Source organism: Oreochromis niloticus, linkage group LG22, assembly GCF_001858045.2.
Source record: "Oreochromis niloticus isolate F11D_XX linkage group LG22, O_niloticus_UMD_NMBU, whole genome shotgun sequence".
NCBI lineage: Eukaryota > Metazoa > Chordata > Actinopteri > Cichliformes > Cichlidae > Oreochromis > Oreochromis niloticus.
The window spans coordinates 24,436,476-24,454,194 of record NC_031985.2 but is presented as its reverse complement, the minus strand read 5'-3'; the positions used below and the strand labels follow the sequence as shown (position 1 = coordinate 24,454,194).

General features: G+C 40.7%; 1 protein-coding gene across 1 annotated transcript; it reads right to left on the bottom strand.

The window, feature by feature from the left end:
- Positions 1-446: 446 nt before the first annotated feature.
- Positions 447-12,537, bottom strand: casd1 (CAS1 domain containing 1). The gene is made up of 19 exons (XM_019350525.2): positions 12,405-12,537; positions 12,003-12,296; positions 10,824-10,920; positions 10,461-10,581; positions 9,653-9,697; positions 9,477-9,539; positions 9,350-9,394; positions 9,128-9,251; positions 8,478-8,692; positions 7,958-8,377; positions 7,753-7,842; positions 7,534-7,653; positions 6,685-6,841; positions 6,470-6,549; positions 5,092-5,193; positions 4,799-4,939; positions 4,390-4,467; positions 3,096-3,188; positions 447-2,969 (listed from the first exon to the last, which is right to left on the bottom strand). Exons 2-19 carry the CDS (start codon positions 12,244-12,246, stop codon positions 2,700-2,702), a joined length of 2,505 nt encoding a protein of 834 aa, XP_019206070.1. The 5' UTR covers positions 12,247-12,296; positions 12,405-12,537; the 3' UTR covers positions 447-2,699.
- Positions 12,538-17,719: the final 5,182 nt, after the last annotated feature.

Here is a 17,719-nt window from a genome sequence, read left to right as displayed (position 1 = left end):
AAGGCATTTATAAATAATATGGATACATTTCACATTTTTTAAGACATCACAATTTTTTTTTAATACATGTAATATATTTCAAAAGAGGCCCTACGCAGGGTATAAATAGTTGTTGCTTTTACATGACCAAAGAGATCAATTAAGGCCCCATACATTAACCAAATTTACTGTATCGCGGTTGTTCACTAAGAGATGAGAAAAAACAAACAAACCATCATACAGATCAGTAAACTTTACACCCCAAAGAGAATGGAAACACCTATATGCCATTCTTATCTGTACAATGAGGTGCTGAGTGGTTAAAAATTAAACATTTACTTGGCTCTCTCAGTTTGAGAACAGAACCCAAACAACCAGAAAAAAAGACGAAAGCTGCGCATTAAACTGTTCCGCTGTGGACCCACATTACATAAATGAATAGAGGATGTTTTCTACCTGATGGCAGCTGAAATAAAAATTCATTTGCAATCTTACATTTTACGTTATATTGTCATAAATCTGCCAAACGACATTTGATTGAGCCAAATACAAAAAAAAAAGTGCATTGAGTATGTGCACTGGTACTGTGCTAAACTCAACGTTAAACGCTGATTATTACCGCAACAAGTAAATAGAAGGGGGGGGGGGAAGCAGATCTTTAAATAAAAAGCAGATCTTTGAATAAAAATCATCTCCCCCTCACATGTTTGCCAGGACAAAAGGGGACAGACACCGCCTGATGAAATGTACGACATTTTTCCTTCCAGTAATGTCAGCTCAGTCAGTGCATTACCTAGTGGTTTCTAAATGATGTGGTTGTGGCCCCCATACAAAGTGCCTAAAACATGGAAGTTTATGATCACAGCTGCATCACAGATGTAAGTCTTCATCTGAAGATGTACTGTAGGTATAAGCCACTGGGAAAACCTCCAAAACAAAACACCACACAGTCTGTTTAAAAGGCATCACTAAGACATCACTTCAGTCACTCATTCACTGACTACAAAGTTCACTGGCTGTGGCAGCTCAAGAAAAACAGATGGGTAACAATTTAATGGAAATAAAAAAAATAAATAAAGTGTCTTAGTGAGGCATTGGGTAAACATAATTTCTATCATCTTGTAATTTGAAGGCGGTATTTGGAGCAAAATCGAAGATCAGTAGGAAAGGAAAAAAATAAAAATCTCAACCTATGTAAGTTAGGTTGAGCTCAGGTGACTATAAAGGCCATTCAGTGACCTATTGGGGGGGAGGGGTCATATTGATTATGGGAGAAACCACTCCCATAGGGACAAATTTTATCATTGGTTTAAAAGGCAGTCACGCAAAACAACTTGTAAGTTGATTTACAGCGCCCCCTGCAGCCTTTCAGAGCCACCACACCCCCTTTCTGCAGAGGTCAAAGGTTTTCCTTTAATTTGTCACCCAGCAGTTTGCTTAGAACAGCATGTGAAACTTGGTACACTTTCTGCCAGAGGTATGAGGCATGTTTCAATGGACATTAAAAAACAATAACAGACCAAAATTACTGCTGAAGCAACGCTGTATAAAATAAATCTGTCACTATTGTACAAATATACACCGACTAGGAAGTAAGCTACAGATGAGACAAGACGGCTAAAAGGATCAACCTCACCATCAGGTAATTGTCTATGAGGTTCTGGGATGGGTACAAAATTGTCTATAGAACACTTCCTTCACAAACAGCAGTCGCAGAGTATAAAATAAAACAAAGCCAGCCCCCACCCGCCCCACCCTCCCTCCAAAAACCTGTATAAAATATAAACTTAATTTAAATCATTAAATACTGTACATGTCACATAGAATTTCAGCGCTACAGCAGGTGGACCACAGCCTTTCAGCAACATTACGCACAAAAAAAAGAAAAACAAAAGAAAAAAATAAAACACAGCAAAAACACGTCGAAGGATATTCCAACATATTAACCATTGCACTCCAAGTTTTCTGACTCTAGTCAATCTTTGATCATCCGAGCCAGTTGTTGGTCCATATATCTCATATTTAGATATCTGATGCAGTTTGAAGTCACCAGGAATACTGTACAACGTAATGTTGATGATAAAAATGCAGCACAATTTAACACATTTGTTGTAAAAGAGTAGATATCTGAATATGCAGGTTATGGATCCACCTGAGTGAAATCCCCCCTTCAACTGCTACTGCACAACATGGACGGAGTGTGTGCCAGGTGATCCCTCCCAAAGCGATTTACAGGAAGTTCTGCATGTAACAAAAACGTATTATCAGCGTTTGGCTAAACAGACGCGACGCTGCCAAACGCAGCAGGTGTGAGTCTTAACATGAGGACGTCGTGCTTTGTTTTTTTAGATTCTGCATTTCCAAAATCCTGAAACCAGATATTGTAAACATTTCATTGTTTTTATGTGTGTGTGTTTTTTAAACTCCTTTCCCACAATTTGGACTTTGCTGTTAAAGGAGTGACTCCTTCTCTGTTGGGTATTTGTCTTTTCTTCAGTGTCTGACTTTCACAGCAGTCAGAAAAGTACGGACTCTGCTCAAATGTGGCCAGCGGACAGACTTTGTTCTCCCATGGGTCACTGCTGCCGACATCGTCTTACATCTCACCAGTAGCTAAAACACAAGGCTGCCTCCTGACTTCCATCTGTACCTCACTTCAATCTCAGCAGGGTCTTAGTGGGTCTCCCTCCCCTACCCCGGATCCCCTCAGGAGGTGTCTATCAGGCGCCAGGTGTGGGCTGGCCAGCCCTGGACACCAGCAGTATAACGAGACTGAGAGTCCCCATGGCCCCCAGTCTCTTCAGCAGAGCCATGCTGTCTTTGGGGATGACCACCTGGGCCAGGTCGTTAGTGATGAGGGAAATCTCATGAGCCACGCAAACAAAGATGAAGGTGCTAACCAAGATGTTGAGGGAAGGGTTTCCTGGGATGAGGACCAAAATCCCCTTGGTGTCAGCTGCAAGCCATATGTGGTACTGGCAAATGAAAAGCTGTGGGACAAAAAAAAAAGCATGGTTTTAAAAAAACACCTTTCATAAGACTCTAATCTTTTGTGACTGGAGGTTTATTTTAGGGTTATATTGCCAACTGTGTCTCTAGAGTAAGGAGAACCTTACCTCTAAGGAGATCTTTCCAAACCATGCAAAGAATGAGCTATATATAGAACGGGCATAGCCAGGAATGTTCCTGATGAGAATGAAGGCCAAAATCTGCCCACAAAACAGATCACAGACATTTTTAAGAATCCAAGTGTGACAACAGGCAAATCATGCACCATCTTATCACTAAAAAAGTAGCAGGCCAAGCAAGTCGAAGAACTGTAAACACTAAAGTGGTGTAAACAGAAGAATGGTGGCAATATATGTAGAAAACATATCTTTTCCAGTGTGAATTGACTGTAGATAACATGCTGAGCTATTAGGCTTGGTCTCACAATTATATCAGACTGTCATGTAATCATGTTAAGTAGTAAATTTAACTTCATGACTCTAGGATGACATGGGCCCCCGTACTACGAAGAAAGCTCATCATATCCAGGTTATCTTTCCATTATCTGGATTCACTTTGCCTAACACTGGGAGGCATGATAAGCAGTCAGACACAAAGCTAGTTAGTCAGTTAATCCAGGACTGAATCTTTAAAAGACACCTTTAGCTTTTATTCTCTCAGCTGCAACGTAATTGGTGTTTGAGAGCAAGTAAAGAATAAAAGTAAAAGAATGAATTTAAAATTAGTCTACATGTTCATATATTAATGTTACAGAACAATTAAATTGTTCTAAAATTGTTTTCAGACAACAGAAAAAAAATAAAAATAAAGTTACCTCTAATAATTTATATTTGTTACTGATCAGAGGCAAAGACATTAGACACTTAAAATTTTTTTAGACCTTTCTACTGATGGCGCACAGGAATGGTGATGCTATTTTCCAGAGAACTGATTGGTCAGTAGACAGTGATTTCACACCTGATTATCTCTAATCTCATCTGCGGTGCAGGTTTCCAAGGTGATATACCCTGAAATAACCCTGAAGTTACATGGATGAAACATCACAGTGCATGCCTCTGATGTCAGGGTTGTTTCCAAACATGTAAATTAGCTCATCCAGACAGAACAGTGAGTGAAAGTGCAGATGTCCCAAACAGTTCAGACATCAAACAGTCTTTAACCTTCCAGCTTTTTAGCACAAGCTCTGTATATTATCCATCTGAGCTAATGTGAGAATGAGGCATTTAAGGCCTTAGCATCATCCGTCCTGCCTCCAGGTGCCACCTCTTAACCCAAAATCAAATGCACGATTTCCATCAGTAACATCTAATCTGACTCAGAGAAACTTTCAGACTTGATTGCACCAACACTTCATGTGTGAAAAGCCAAAGAAACAAAGATAATGACAGATAAAAACTGTACCTGGACCACAGAGATATAGGGATGCATCTCGTTGCACTCTGTTTTGGTTTTGCAGCTGCTTGCCCATATTGAGTAAGTCTAGAATGACGTGGAGAAGATGTTAAGTGCCACATTTTACCAAACAGCCAGTAAGCTTTGGTAACTCACCCGTCACCAAGCTGATACTGTTATCTCCAGTTAATACAACAAAAACTTTCCAAGGCTTTGTCACATAAGTAAACATGGCTCCTGTTTAAGCATTCTCTTTTGCACCTTGTGTTTACTATTTAAATATACAAAGAAAGAAGTCTAAATTTAAAAAAATAAATATTTAGCATTAGAAGGAATTATGTAACAGAGGATAACAATCTAAATTAAGAACTAACGCTCAGCACTGGTAAGACCAAAAATATGTGAAATGCAGACTTACTATGAAGGAGACAACAGAGAGGAAGAGGAGAAAGTTGGAAATCTTGGCAGAGAAGAGAGCCTCTCCTTTTCCCTCTGACAGCACCTGACGCTTCTGCAGCACCAGATAGATGAAGGCAAATACCATGCCATGTATCACCGCCTGCAGAAGAGTGCCAACACATTAAAAGATTACAGCAAAGGCTACAAAATTTGTTACCACTTGGGGGGGAGGGTCAAAAGGGGGCGGGCTCTGATGTGTAACACGAGTGGACAAAAACCTGGCTGCACCTTGAGGAAACACATTTGACTTACAAATCGGTCTAGCTTCCATCTGAACCACCACTCGTGGATGCTTCCATTCAGCTCGAAGAGCTTAGAGATGGGCCACACAGAGAAGACGCGCTCAAAAATGCCCTGGAGTCGTAATGCAAAACACAGAAATTACATAAAGCAAGTAGCATTTTAAAAATGGAGTAAACATCTGATTTAAAAAAATAAAATAAATTATAGCATAACTCAGTGGTCAATATGGTGCTGAGTAGGGATGGGTATCGTTTAGGTTTTATCCGATACCAGTACCAAACTGGTACTTTTGAAACGGTGCCGGTGCTTAAACGGTGCTCAACCCGGTGTTTAAAGAATGGAGAACACAAAATTGGTCCAAAAACCTCTCATGTTCAGCTGTTTTTTTGTAAAAAGATAACAATGTTAGCCTTTTCTGCAGCTATAGGGCATATATGGTATCACTCTTGGCTGGAAGCAGTGCTTAAACAATGGAAAAAACACAAACTTTGTCCAAAAACCTCTCATGTTTAGCTGTTTTCCACTTTTTCTTTGGTCATTTTAGCCTTTTTGGCCAGGGTGAAGGGAGTATCTGCCATCAAACAAGAAGACAGCTGCATGTAACTACGACGGTGTTTGCTAGTTCACCTTACATGCATTAATGTAATAATGTGGTTAGCGTACTCAACGTTAATTACACACGAACAACATTAAGCTACTCACGCAGAGAAGAACGGCTGCTGCTGCCATCATCATCCGTCATCATTCTGCTACACTGACAGGGCTAGGGGCCAGGACTCTACTCTTCGGGTTTTGGGGGGATGTTGCTAACTCCAGGTCCGATAACAGGCACCACACCCGCAGTAGATGTGCACGGTGTGAGGTCTCGCAGCAAGCTATCAAATACGCATTTCTCGGCTTTTAATTAAAGCGCTATGCGTCGCCAGGTGTTTCATCGGATTTGAGGTGTTACCTCCTTTGACAGTATCACAGTATCAGCTTAAAGCACTTGTTGCAGGCTGCTGAGTTTGCATCTTTTGCTGTGAAGTACAGCCAGACTTTGACCGCTTCGCCTTGGGCGTTTTTAATCTGTAGCTCTGCTCTAAAAGAACGTACGTACCTGGGCCCGCCTACTATCCTCGGAAACGTAAAATGATTGGCTAGAATCTAAAGTGTATCACATCTCAGGAAAAAAAGCACCGAAATAAAGCATCGAAATGTGCGCTGCTTTTCGGTCTGGTTACTACTGTTTATGTCAGAACTGGTGCCATCATGGCACCGGATACCGGTACCCATCCCTAGTGCTGAGTGAATAACTTAGGACTTGTGACCATTTACATCTCTCAAACTCAAATATGCAATTAAAAGAAAGAAGGGTTACACTTAAGAACGATTTCAGCTGACCCACCTGTGAAAAGGCAAAAAAGCAGATGAAAATCAGGAGGCCCAGTAACTTTGCCAAGACCCCAAAATGCCACACGCCACTACCTGTCCAACAAAGAAGACATATGAAATGCAACCCTGCTGCTTGCACTTATGACATGAATTAATCATCTGTATTTATTCACACAGTGCAGGACACCACTGAGCGGAGCATATAAAGGTCAGTAATTTGACACCTACTGTTAGCTGTCTTCTGAAGGATCTGAGGCCAAATAGCCATTGTGGTGTAGATGACAACAAACCAGAATGTGACCAAGGGAACAAAGTAATAGAACTGGTACGGTCGGTCCATTACCACGCACAGCACCAACACCAGGAAGTTCAGACGGAAAAGCACCTGCGGATGAATATGACACAAACACCTAAGCAGATACCCAAAGACAAATATATAACTCATACTCCCCCCCCCCCCCCCCCCAAAAAAAAAAAATCACACTATTTATCTGAACCCAAATTATTCTGTAATAACAATCATAATGTTATTGTCACAGCTGCCATTTTAAAAATCACTCATTCACTGAATTTTGTTCATTTTGGTGACGAGATCTAAAGTCACAGGGAGCCAGTGTGGAGTGGAGGACAAGGACTGTTTTTGTGTAGGTGAGTGTTCAATGCGTGGTGTGTCAAGCAGATTATGAGTGATGAATGTTCTGCAGGATACCACAGTCTGAATCTAGAGGAAAAGGTCATGGTGCATAACTCTATGCATGTTGTCCTTATGCGCCGCCTTTGGCCTTGAACATTGAGGTTTCTTTCACTGCCGTTTGGTCTTTGGGTGACCAAAGTACCAATAATGATCCTCTACTTGAAAGTTTGACAGCTGATGTAAGTTAGCACAAGTCTGAGACATCAAAGTTGTCACATGTGACCCCCCCCAAAAATTGCAGCGCACTGGAAAATTGTCCAATTGTTTTTCTTTTTATGGACAGAACTTCTCTATTACACCTCATGTGCATGATGTCTGCTATGACTGAGAAACAAATGTCAATAAGAATATAAAGTTAAAGTATAACTGACAGCACCCCTGACCTGGCACACTCTGTAAAGTCCAAAGTCTCCTTTGAGCCAAAAAAACGAAAAGTGTCCATAGCCAGTTTGAAATAGGTACGCTGCCACCAACACCCGCACATGCATGTACACTGGGATGAACTGAAAGACAGAAAAATAAAAAACATCAGGCTCTTCAGACATCAGCATACACAGCAGGAGACTCACAAATGGATTTTTGTAGACATAATTGGGACTCACAGCGCTCGCTCCAGATATGTGATAGATGAGGATGACGAGCTGCATCCAGCCTTTCCACTCGTCTGTTTGTTCTCGGTTGAGTAATTTTGCCTGCGTGGAAGCAAAGAAATAAAAAAAAAAAAAAGAAATAGTGAGATTATGTAAATACTGTTATACTGTGGTGTTTGACGCAAAAACAAAACTTTACTGAGAAGCACCGTCTCACCTCCTTGCTGTTGTCGCTGTAAAACACTCCCAGTACAAATATGTAGATGAGAGGGATGAAGAACGTGGAGTGCGTGTAAAACTTCTGCTCTTTCATGAACACATCTGCTCTGTCACAAAGGTAAAAATAGCCCATGATGACTCCCATCCTGCAGAGAGCCTGAAAAGGTGCTTTTGGGCCGGGGGGAACAGCTGCAGTGGCTGGCTTCTTCTCCTCTAGGCTCTCCACGTCAGGGGGCACGTGTCGGCGGTGGCGATTGTTGCCAAGGATGTGGAAGACCACGAAGACCACGGCTGAGCCAAGAAAGAAAAGAGCCGACAGTTTCTGGAGCAAGTTAGGGGCTCGTAACGTCTGACAGCATGAACCGTCGATGGGCCTCAGTATCTTGTTGCACACAGAGTTCATGAGGATCATGGCTCCCTGCCAGGATGGTTAAAAGGAGAGGTGAAGGGGAAGTGAGTACTAATCAAGGATACCGATAAAATAACCGCACTAATGCTACACTCATTAATTAACTTACCACACTCCTGGTGCTCTCAGGCAGGTGCAAACCATCATCTGACTTGATAATGGTTTCCAGCGCAGCCTGACGGGAAGCAGCCACCAGTCTGACCCGAGATCTGCCATTACGCTTGCTGCTGTTGAGCACATCCACTGCTGCTTCATTGTACAGCTCCAGCTGCTGGTTGGTGATCATTTTCCTGTTCTCACTTAACACCTCTTCATTTACTGGATCTGCAGAAGGGGTTTAATCAAGAGGGTCCATGCATGAAAGCATGAAGTGAACAACCATTGTGCAATGTGGGAAATGACTATTGAGTGTGAAATGCTAAGTAGGAGGTTCAGAGATGTCAGTGTGGCACTTTATTTATTTATTTTGCCTGTTTTTTTTTGTTTACAGTAAATTCTAACAATAAAAAAGTTAAAAATGGAAAATATGTTTACCAAACAGATGTGAAGTACAGCTAGAAATTTATTAGGTGTGTGTGCAGATTGGAAACTATTAATTCCTCTTTAATTAACGCTGTGTGGCTACTAAATAACAGGACTCTAGCTGTGCCAATTGACACTGTGAGTCTTATCATTTTCCAGTGATGCCTCGTACTTTAGAAGCCTGTCTATGATCATAAAACGATATTGTATAGTGCGAGTGGCTGAAACTGAGCACACCTTGCAGCACCCAGTAGACCTCCCCATGCTCAGCCACCTTCTCCAGCTGCCCCACGATTGCAGTCAAGTTGACTTTGTACTGCTGGAGGGCCTCATTGCTGCCACCGTGCAACTTGATGGACCACTGTGTAAATCGATAAACAGTCAGGATTGACATAACTATCGGCAGCCACCACGTTACACTTGTTTCATATAAAACATGCAGGCATTAACGCAGGTTACCGTGGCAGCTCCGAGGACGAGAACATCTGGCTTTGCTGAACCTTCCTGCAAAGCAAAAGAGACACCGCACTTAAGTTTACGAGCCGCACTTGATTCGCAATTTCCCTCACTTGTTAATGTTACTCACATGTGTCCATGATATCAAGCGTTCCTTCATTGAATTATTTGCCTCTGGGTACCACAGAAAGTCCTAAACACAAAGATGAAGTTTAAAAAAACAACAACAACTTGTTCCAGGGTGTTTAGAAGAAAAATACAAAAAACAAGAACATGTTAAAACCAGGATATAAATAAATAGCTCACCACTTTAATAGAGTAGCTCTTGTCTTCAAAGGAAATGTCCTCATGCTTCAGATGTTAAGAAGTGGACAGAGGGAGACAAAGTGTGACATACAGTCAGTGATGCTTTGTCCCAGCTTGAGACCACAACAGTACTGTATAGTTATAGGGTTATACCATAGCTTCATTTATCTTGTTGAGTTTCTGTGCAAGCCACTCGACTTTAACCTTTTTAAACATTGCAATGCCACGATGCCATCTATATCAGGCTTTAAAGTACTTCCATCTTTTGATATAAACGACTCTATTTATTTGACAGGTCAGCAGGGGGAATTTTTCTAACATTAAACCCATAGTCTGAAGTTAAATGATCAGACTTGAGAGAAGTAAGGAGGAGCAAAGTAACTATTGTTTTTAGAAACCATAATTAAGCCACATAAATGTAAATGACTAGTCAAACTGCATTTTTTTTTTTTTTTTTTTTAAGTCCTGTTGGTCTGGTTATTTATTAGAGCTGACTGGCAAAGTTCTCAAGGAAGACACACAGCCTTCAAAGCAGCCGCGATAGGTACGCATAAATCTTAGTCTGTTCTTCTAATTAGATTTAGGTTGCAGCCTTGATCAGTGAGAATTTAGAGCCATGTGTGATGGAAGAGAGACTTCCATTTTCAGGCTGAAATATTTTTAGTCAGTTTATGAATTTCCCTGGAAGCACTGGGCAGAGTGAGTTAAAGCATATCTTTGTGCCTCCTGTCTGTAGATCTGTTTAGCGTGCACCATCACCATTGTGAGAAAAACCCTGGGCTTGAACAGTGCCGTTTCTCACAATTACCTTGTTCCCCTCTTCTTTTCGTTCAGGGTTGATAATTTTGATGAAGGAGTAAAACAGCTGCCTGATTCGCGAATCGCCAACAAAGGCTACCCGCTTTTCAGAGAGGCAGGTTTTGGCTTCACTGTAAAACAAAAAAGGTTGGTGAGGGCCGAGCACAGATAAAAAAAACAAAACATTTATTTACTGAGGTGGTTAATGTTATTGTCCTATATTTGTCCATGTGAGATCTTTTATCTTAAAGCACTTAGTTGAAATTACCCACAAACCCTTAGTTACTGACAAAAACTCACAACATCACTGCTACACATTGAAATCTTTATCCCAAACATACAGTGTAATAACTTCGGAGTTGGTGTGACTCACATGCTTTTGTATTTGTGCATCATGCAGCCATAAGGCTGCCATACATCCTCCCCCAAGTAACGTCCTCTGGACAGCAGCCATTCACACGAGTCCCCTCCTGGAGGCAAGACACAGAGAACTTTCTGGTGAGGCGAAACAAACAAAATCTCGCTTTCACTCCCAGTTTCGCTCCGACTATGACAGAAACCTGCTGCCTCAATAGTCCCCTGGCTTTTCATTCTGTGCTGTCAAAAGGACCATACAATACACGGCTCTGGCAGGGGCCACAGTGCAAAATGAAGCCATCAGCGATCTAGCTCGAGCATAAATCTCTCCAGCTATTCATTTGTTCGCAAAATGAATGGAGCCATCTGCAGCTGAATCAATCCACAGAAACAGGCGAACATGAAAGGTGGGCAGACCAGCATGCAACATCATTCTCAGCCAAAGCAGCTGCTCACAGTGTGTGCACACTCTGCTCCCTAACCTTTTCGTGGGTGACGTCCACACCGAGCAGCCTAGGTACGACGTACATGTAAATGTGCCTGCTTTAGTTATTCATAGTCCAACTCTATGCTCTGAGGACGTGTCACTGTTTGTCAACCAATTTATGAGCAAACCCTTCACTGATACATCCAGTGCACTATGCATATGCAAGTTACAGCCCTGGAACAAAGAAACGTGCTGCTACCGTGTAAGCAAGGCAGCAAAATCTAGAGTTTTTAAAGTTGTGAGCAGGGCTACAGGCACATTTGTGGCCAGTCTTACCGACACTGCATTTATTCAGGAAGCTAACTAAACAGCGTATTTACATGACATTGGTCTCCAGGTGCAGATCAAATACACTTCCACGAACCTTTCCAGGGCTTTTCCAGCAGCAATAAAGCGTTTCTGGCAGCAGGAACGTCAGCAGCATGTAAACACAGCTATTGGCGGTGTTAGCAGCTAACCAGCTGGATAAAGTCGGGTCAAATTCACGCTTCTTTTGGAGACTTAGTGCGTGAAACCAGCTATTTGCGGCACGCACGTTTTCAGGCGATAACTTTAACATCTAGAAAGCAACCCGTGACAAAAGCACGGCACCCAGTAGCTAAGAAAAGCGCTGGCATGCACAAGCAGCTACCTAGCTACCAGTAGCAATGTCAAGTGTTTCCAGTGGCCGCATCCACATTAAGTTGATCAAATAAAAGCAGCACTCACCTTCGTAATACCGCGAAGCAGCGTGAAACATAAGGAGTAAAAGAACAGCAGCCAGCGATATCAGTTTGGCATTTTTTATGGTAAAATGTTGATTTATTTCGCGTTTGCCCAGGCTATAGGCCAGGACCGCCATCTTTGCTCCTCCATGACAACAGGCAGCTGTGCAGTCTCGCGGCGGCGGCGCTCCGCTCAGCTCACCATCTGCCAGCTCCGCTCCCCGGCACACCGCCTCCTTCTCCTCCATCACTGCTGCTTAATGAGTCAGGTGCGGTTCAAGGAGACCTTCCAGCAGGTCTAAATTTGTCAACAAAAATTATTATTATTAATATTATTATTATTATGGTGGGGAAAATCGTTTCTTTCGGGTGTCTGTAAAAAAGAAGAAAAAAAAAAGTGTTATACCGGAATGATCCCAGTCGAAAACAAAAGCAGGAACTTGGAGATGGTAACTTTTAGGAAAGCAGAGGCGCACTGTCGTCAGGTCGATAGAAAACAGTGGTTTATTAGTTTGCGCTGCTGGAAGAAGGCGTGGCTTTACCGAAAATTAATAATTAACCTGTAGTTTAGGATGAAGGGACAGGCTGTTAAGGTGTCATACACTGGAGGTAATTAAACCAGCTTAACTGCATGTTTCCATGATTGTGCAGTGTGTCAAACATGTTACATTTTTTATACACACTTTTAAACACAGTTGACTGTGTGGAAGAGTAAAAGAAGAAGAAGAAGTAATGGGTTCAAACAAAAAACAGACATCAAGTTTAGGGGTTCTTTTTTGTTTTTTGTTTTTAATTAGAGAGTATCAAAGGGGCTCTGTTGTGCCGTACTGCAGATTTTGATATAGATCGAGTACCAATACTCCTACAGGTACTTTTTAACCTATAAAGACAGTGTATGTAGTGTAGACTAGTGTGCCATGATTTATAATATGAATCATCTTCAATTTGCAAATTTTAAACACATTTTAATGATCACTAAATAACTGTGATTTGGACAGCATACCCAATTTGCACACTATATGTTTTTATTTCCAAAAAACAGTGACTTTACTACAATTCAGTGAGCTACATACTGAACTTAGAGGTTAGAAGCAAAGTATTAAGCCCATCACACTAGTATTGATCCTATTCTAGCGTTGGCATCGATTATATCGATATTTGGATCGATCTGGCCACCTGTAATACTCATGAGAGCTAAGAAGTCAATAACATCCAGGGTGTGAACACAGCTGCAGGATTGCACTGGCAGAAGAAACAACACGGAATCCACCTGCCATTTATGATTTCATTATCTTTAGCTGCTCATGAAAGCAGGATTTTTAATTGTAGCTGATAAAGATGAAACCAGTTTACCTTGTACACGTGGCTTCCTGTTACCAGTGAATTTCAGTGCCACTCCATTCTCAAACAGTTTATTTTTATTGTATGACTACAGGGTGGAGTGTTCTGCTGTCATCATCAAGTATAAAAAACAACTTTGATGGGGTGATGACAGGGTGCCTGAGCATCAGCTGCAGCTCAGTAAAGTTTGGGTGACTTTACGTCTTAACAAGAGGTCTCTCTACTTAATAGAAAGGTCTCAAAGAATCAGGCCTATGGGGCTGTACTCTGTAACGTGACTGGATTTTTGTGACATGTGTCTGTTGTATTTTTGCTTATATCTGCAGAAACATGGTCGGAAAGCCGATCTACAGACTAAAAATTAGAACACATCTTATCTCGGCAAAGCAATTCACCTCATAACATGACCAATAAAAACACACGGTTGCCATGACGCTCCTTGGTGCTGAGAACATGGTAAATATTTCTGAATCTTACATCTGAGTCTCCCGAGCTTCTTCGAGTGCTGGGGAAACTGAAGATCAGGTGCAAATGTATTCAGAGTATGTAGCCAGTTCAGGCAGAAAACCAGTCAATTTCAAAGGTGCAACATAATGGCATGCCACTGTAGGCACACATGCATATGAATATAATGGAATTATCTTTACCTTACATTGACTAAAGCAGGAATTTAATCATAACTGATAAAAATGGCACAAGTTTAATTTACAGTATACATGCAGCTTCAGGTTCACTTTGAATTTGCTCCGCTGCACATTTCCTATCTCTGAATCTCATGGACAAAATGACAAAGGAGACAAAACTGCCCGGACAACAGTTTTCTTTTCTTTCCACCCATCCATTCTCTTCCGCTTATCCTTATCAGGATTGTGGGCCGTCCCAGACAGGTCACCAATTTGATGCACAGCTAAGTTTTTGTTTTTTTGTTTCTTTTTTTCTTTGTTTGCTTTTGTTTGTTGTCTTTTTGCTCCAATGATTATCTACACAGATGAGAGAGTCCACTATCCAACAGCCTGTTGACCCACAATAGCAGCCAAAAATTTGAAATGCTTGCTTTTTGTATGATTTTATCAACCTCTCATATCATTCTGAAGGAATTTTGGCTCACTCTTCTTTCCAACGTTCATTTTGTGGACACTGGTTCGTGCACAGCTCTGTTAAATGCCTGCCTTTCAGTCAGGTTGAAGTCTGGACTTTTGACTGGGCCATTGCAACACAAAAAGTTGTTTTTAAAAAAATTATTTTTCAGCCATTCTGCTGTAGATTTGCTGCCGTGTTTGGGGGTCACTGGCTTTTTGGCTTCAGATGTCAGACAGATGGCTTCATATTTGTTTCTAGAATACTTTAGCATACAGAGGAATTCATGATCAACTTAATGCCTCCAAGTTACCCAGATCGTCCTCAGCTGACTCACCCTTCTCTCTCTCTCTCTCCCTCTTTTTGCTCTCTCTTTCTGTCCTCAGTTGACATGAGTGTGGGGAATGTTTGCGTGCTTTGCTGCAGAGGCGGAGCATCTAGGTCCACTAATCATGCACCTGATTATACACCTGCCGTTGAGCTGATTGGGGCGTGACTTTAAGAGGGTGGTGTTTTTCCTCATTTGACACCAGCTTGTTACGTTGCATGCAGTAAACAAGCTCGGCTCCTGTAATACTCACATGCAATCTATTGTTTTTGCTCTACTTGTCTTCGTTTCCTCTGTCCACACGCCTGCTTCCTACGCCTTCATCCCTCCGAGGGACCGACTAAAAGAAAGACTCTTTTAATAAAACATCTTTTAACCTTACATTGTGCTCTGCATTTGTGTCGAGGGGTCCACAACACTGTGGCTGCAAAACAAGCCCAAATCGTCACCCCTCCACCACCATGCTTAACAGCTGGTATGACTTTGCCGTTGGATTATGCATTATAACCAGATTACCACTTTGATCTTGTATGTCCAAAGGAGATGGCTCCAGAAGTCTTGTTTTGCAAACTTAATCCATTCTGTTGGTACCCTTCAAAGAAGCCATGCTTGAATATCTCTGAGCATTGTGCAGCCTGCCCTTGGGGTGAATTTGCTGGAACTTCAGCTCCTGGGAAGATTTCAGCATTGTGTTATCACACAGCTAATCGGTCCAGGCCTGCAGAGGAGCTCACACTTGCTGATGATCATGTAATCAAGTGCTTTTGATTAGCGACACTTGACTGCTGCTACACTCTTAACTCCTTTGGAAGTAGGAAGGATGTACTTAGTGTTTCACCACACTGAATAGATTCGTGTGAAAACTTTCTTTTTTAACATTACTGGAATTCCAGTTTGCTTTGTATTTTAATAAACATCTCAGTGGTTTGATTGTCTCGTGTTTTAATCATTATCTGTAATATAACATTTACTATATAAACTGATATATATGTAAAGTGGGACGTTAAATAAAGTAAAAGAAACATTACGGCATACTGAACTGACATAGAAGTTTTAAGCATGTTAAGAAGGCCTGGAAATTAAATGCACTTTTATTTTCTTAAAATGATGATTACACAACTTTAAAGGCACCAAATTGCTCTTTTGGACGTCAGCATGACATCTAAAAGAGCAGTAGTCTTTCTGTACTGTTAATAATCAATTTTATGCATAAAAGATTGGATAATGTATAAATTGCACTCTTCTGTCTAATTTCCCATGCACCCATTAGAGTTGTTATAGTTTTATATTTTCTAATTAGTATTCATTTTTATTTTGTTTTGACTTTTTGTTTTAATTCAGTTTAGTCTCAGTGAGTTTCCAGAGTGAATATTATTGTTTCAGTTTAGTTTTTGTTGTTTGACATGTTTAATTTTAGTTTAGTTTCAGTTGTTTGTTTCAGTGTCAGTTTTAGGGTTTTTTGTTAAATTGTTACAATATTGTGTCCATTTGTCAAAGCCAGACTTAGGAGGAATTAATAAAGGTATTTCAGTAAAAAAAAAAAAAAAAAGAATTGTTGAAAGCAGTTAATTCTTAGTTTGTTGTAGTATTGTAGATATCCAAAGTCTTTCAATGACTCACTTATTTTATTTAGTTTTAGTCAATTTTTTTTTAAAGTACATTTTAATTAGTTTTAATTCTTTTTAAAGTCTGGTTTTTGTTTTTGTTAACTAAAATGTTTTTTTTCCACATCTAGTTTTAGTTTGTAGTTTAGATCCAGTTAACTATAATAACCATGGCGACTACATGTATTTGAAGTGTCTATCTGACTGCTCATAAATGAACTGGACGTGAAGCAGAGACTCTCATAAATAAACGCCACACTGCCTTCTAGTGGTTGCAGAAGGTGCTGCAGCTGATCTCATACATCCTCACCCTGAGTGAAACGCCTATTTATCTGCAGAACTGCCGTGTTCTTAACTGAGACTGACTTATGACTATGTTCACGCATGACTGCAAGCCTTGAATCCAAATCACAGAGATTTATTTGGATGCAAAAGCTGTATTATGCAAGGAAAAAAAGCAACATGAGAGGATGCATATTTACAAGGAACAATGCACTTTAGTAATCACACATTGGCATGGACAGTGTAAACAGAAATTTACTGTACATTAAAATTGAATGTACCGCTGGAAAGTAAGGTAAAAAAAAAAAAAGGTTGGGGATGTGAATGAGGACACTGCTGTGCTTCCACAATAGGAAGATGTTTAAAGTCAGTGATGATATGTAAATCATCAGCCAAACTAGAACCAAAGTACAGTGACACACCTTCATCGGTGTCCTTAAAACACGAAAGCACTTAAGTCACTGCGTAGTGTGTTTTGGAACATTGGACATGCTTTATTTCAGAACTTTTCACAATTTATTTAAACATCTCACATATACAAAATAGGTACAATAGACTTTGTTGTGTCATTTTTTGAGAGAGAGGCCGCCTTAAAAAACCATTCAGAACGAGATGAATTATGTGCTGTCAGAATGAACACTGGGTGTGGGATTGGAAGAGTGAAAAAGCCTGAAGGAAAAAAAAACAAAAAACAAACAAACAAAAATAAAATCTAGAAAAAGAAAACAAAAGAATAAAAACCCAAACAAGACATCAGGTTTAGACTCATTCCACCTGCTTAGAATGGAGGAATATCAGGGGAAGATTGCAAGACTCCTCAAAGGTCAATACAAAATAATACAGTTAAAAAAAAAAAAGTGGTTTGCTCCACAGCTGCATATTAGCACCATAGATCTCTGCTTCAAGTAACCGAGCACCTTCCGATATGGGACAAAGCTTGAAGCATTAGAAGTCATAACATCTCGGTTGTGGACCCAGGTTTTGGTAATAGTATTTTCTTTAGGTACAGGCATGAGGTAGTTTAAACCTTTTTTCATGGAAATTGTGGTTTTAAACCTCCTCTTTGGAAGATATACAAAGACCACAAAG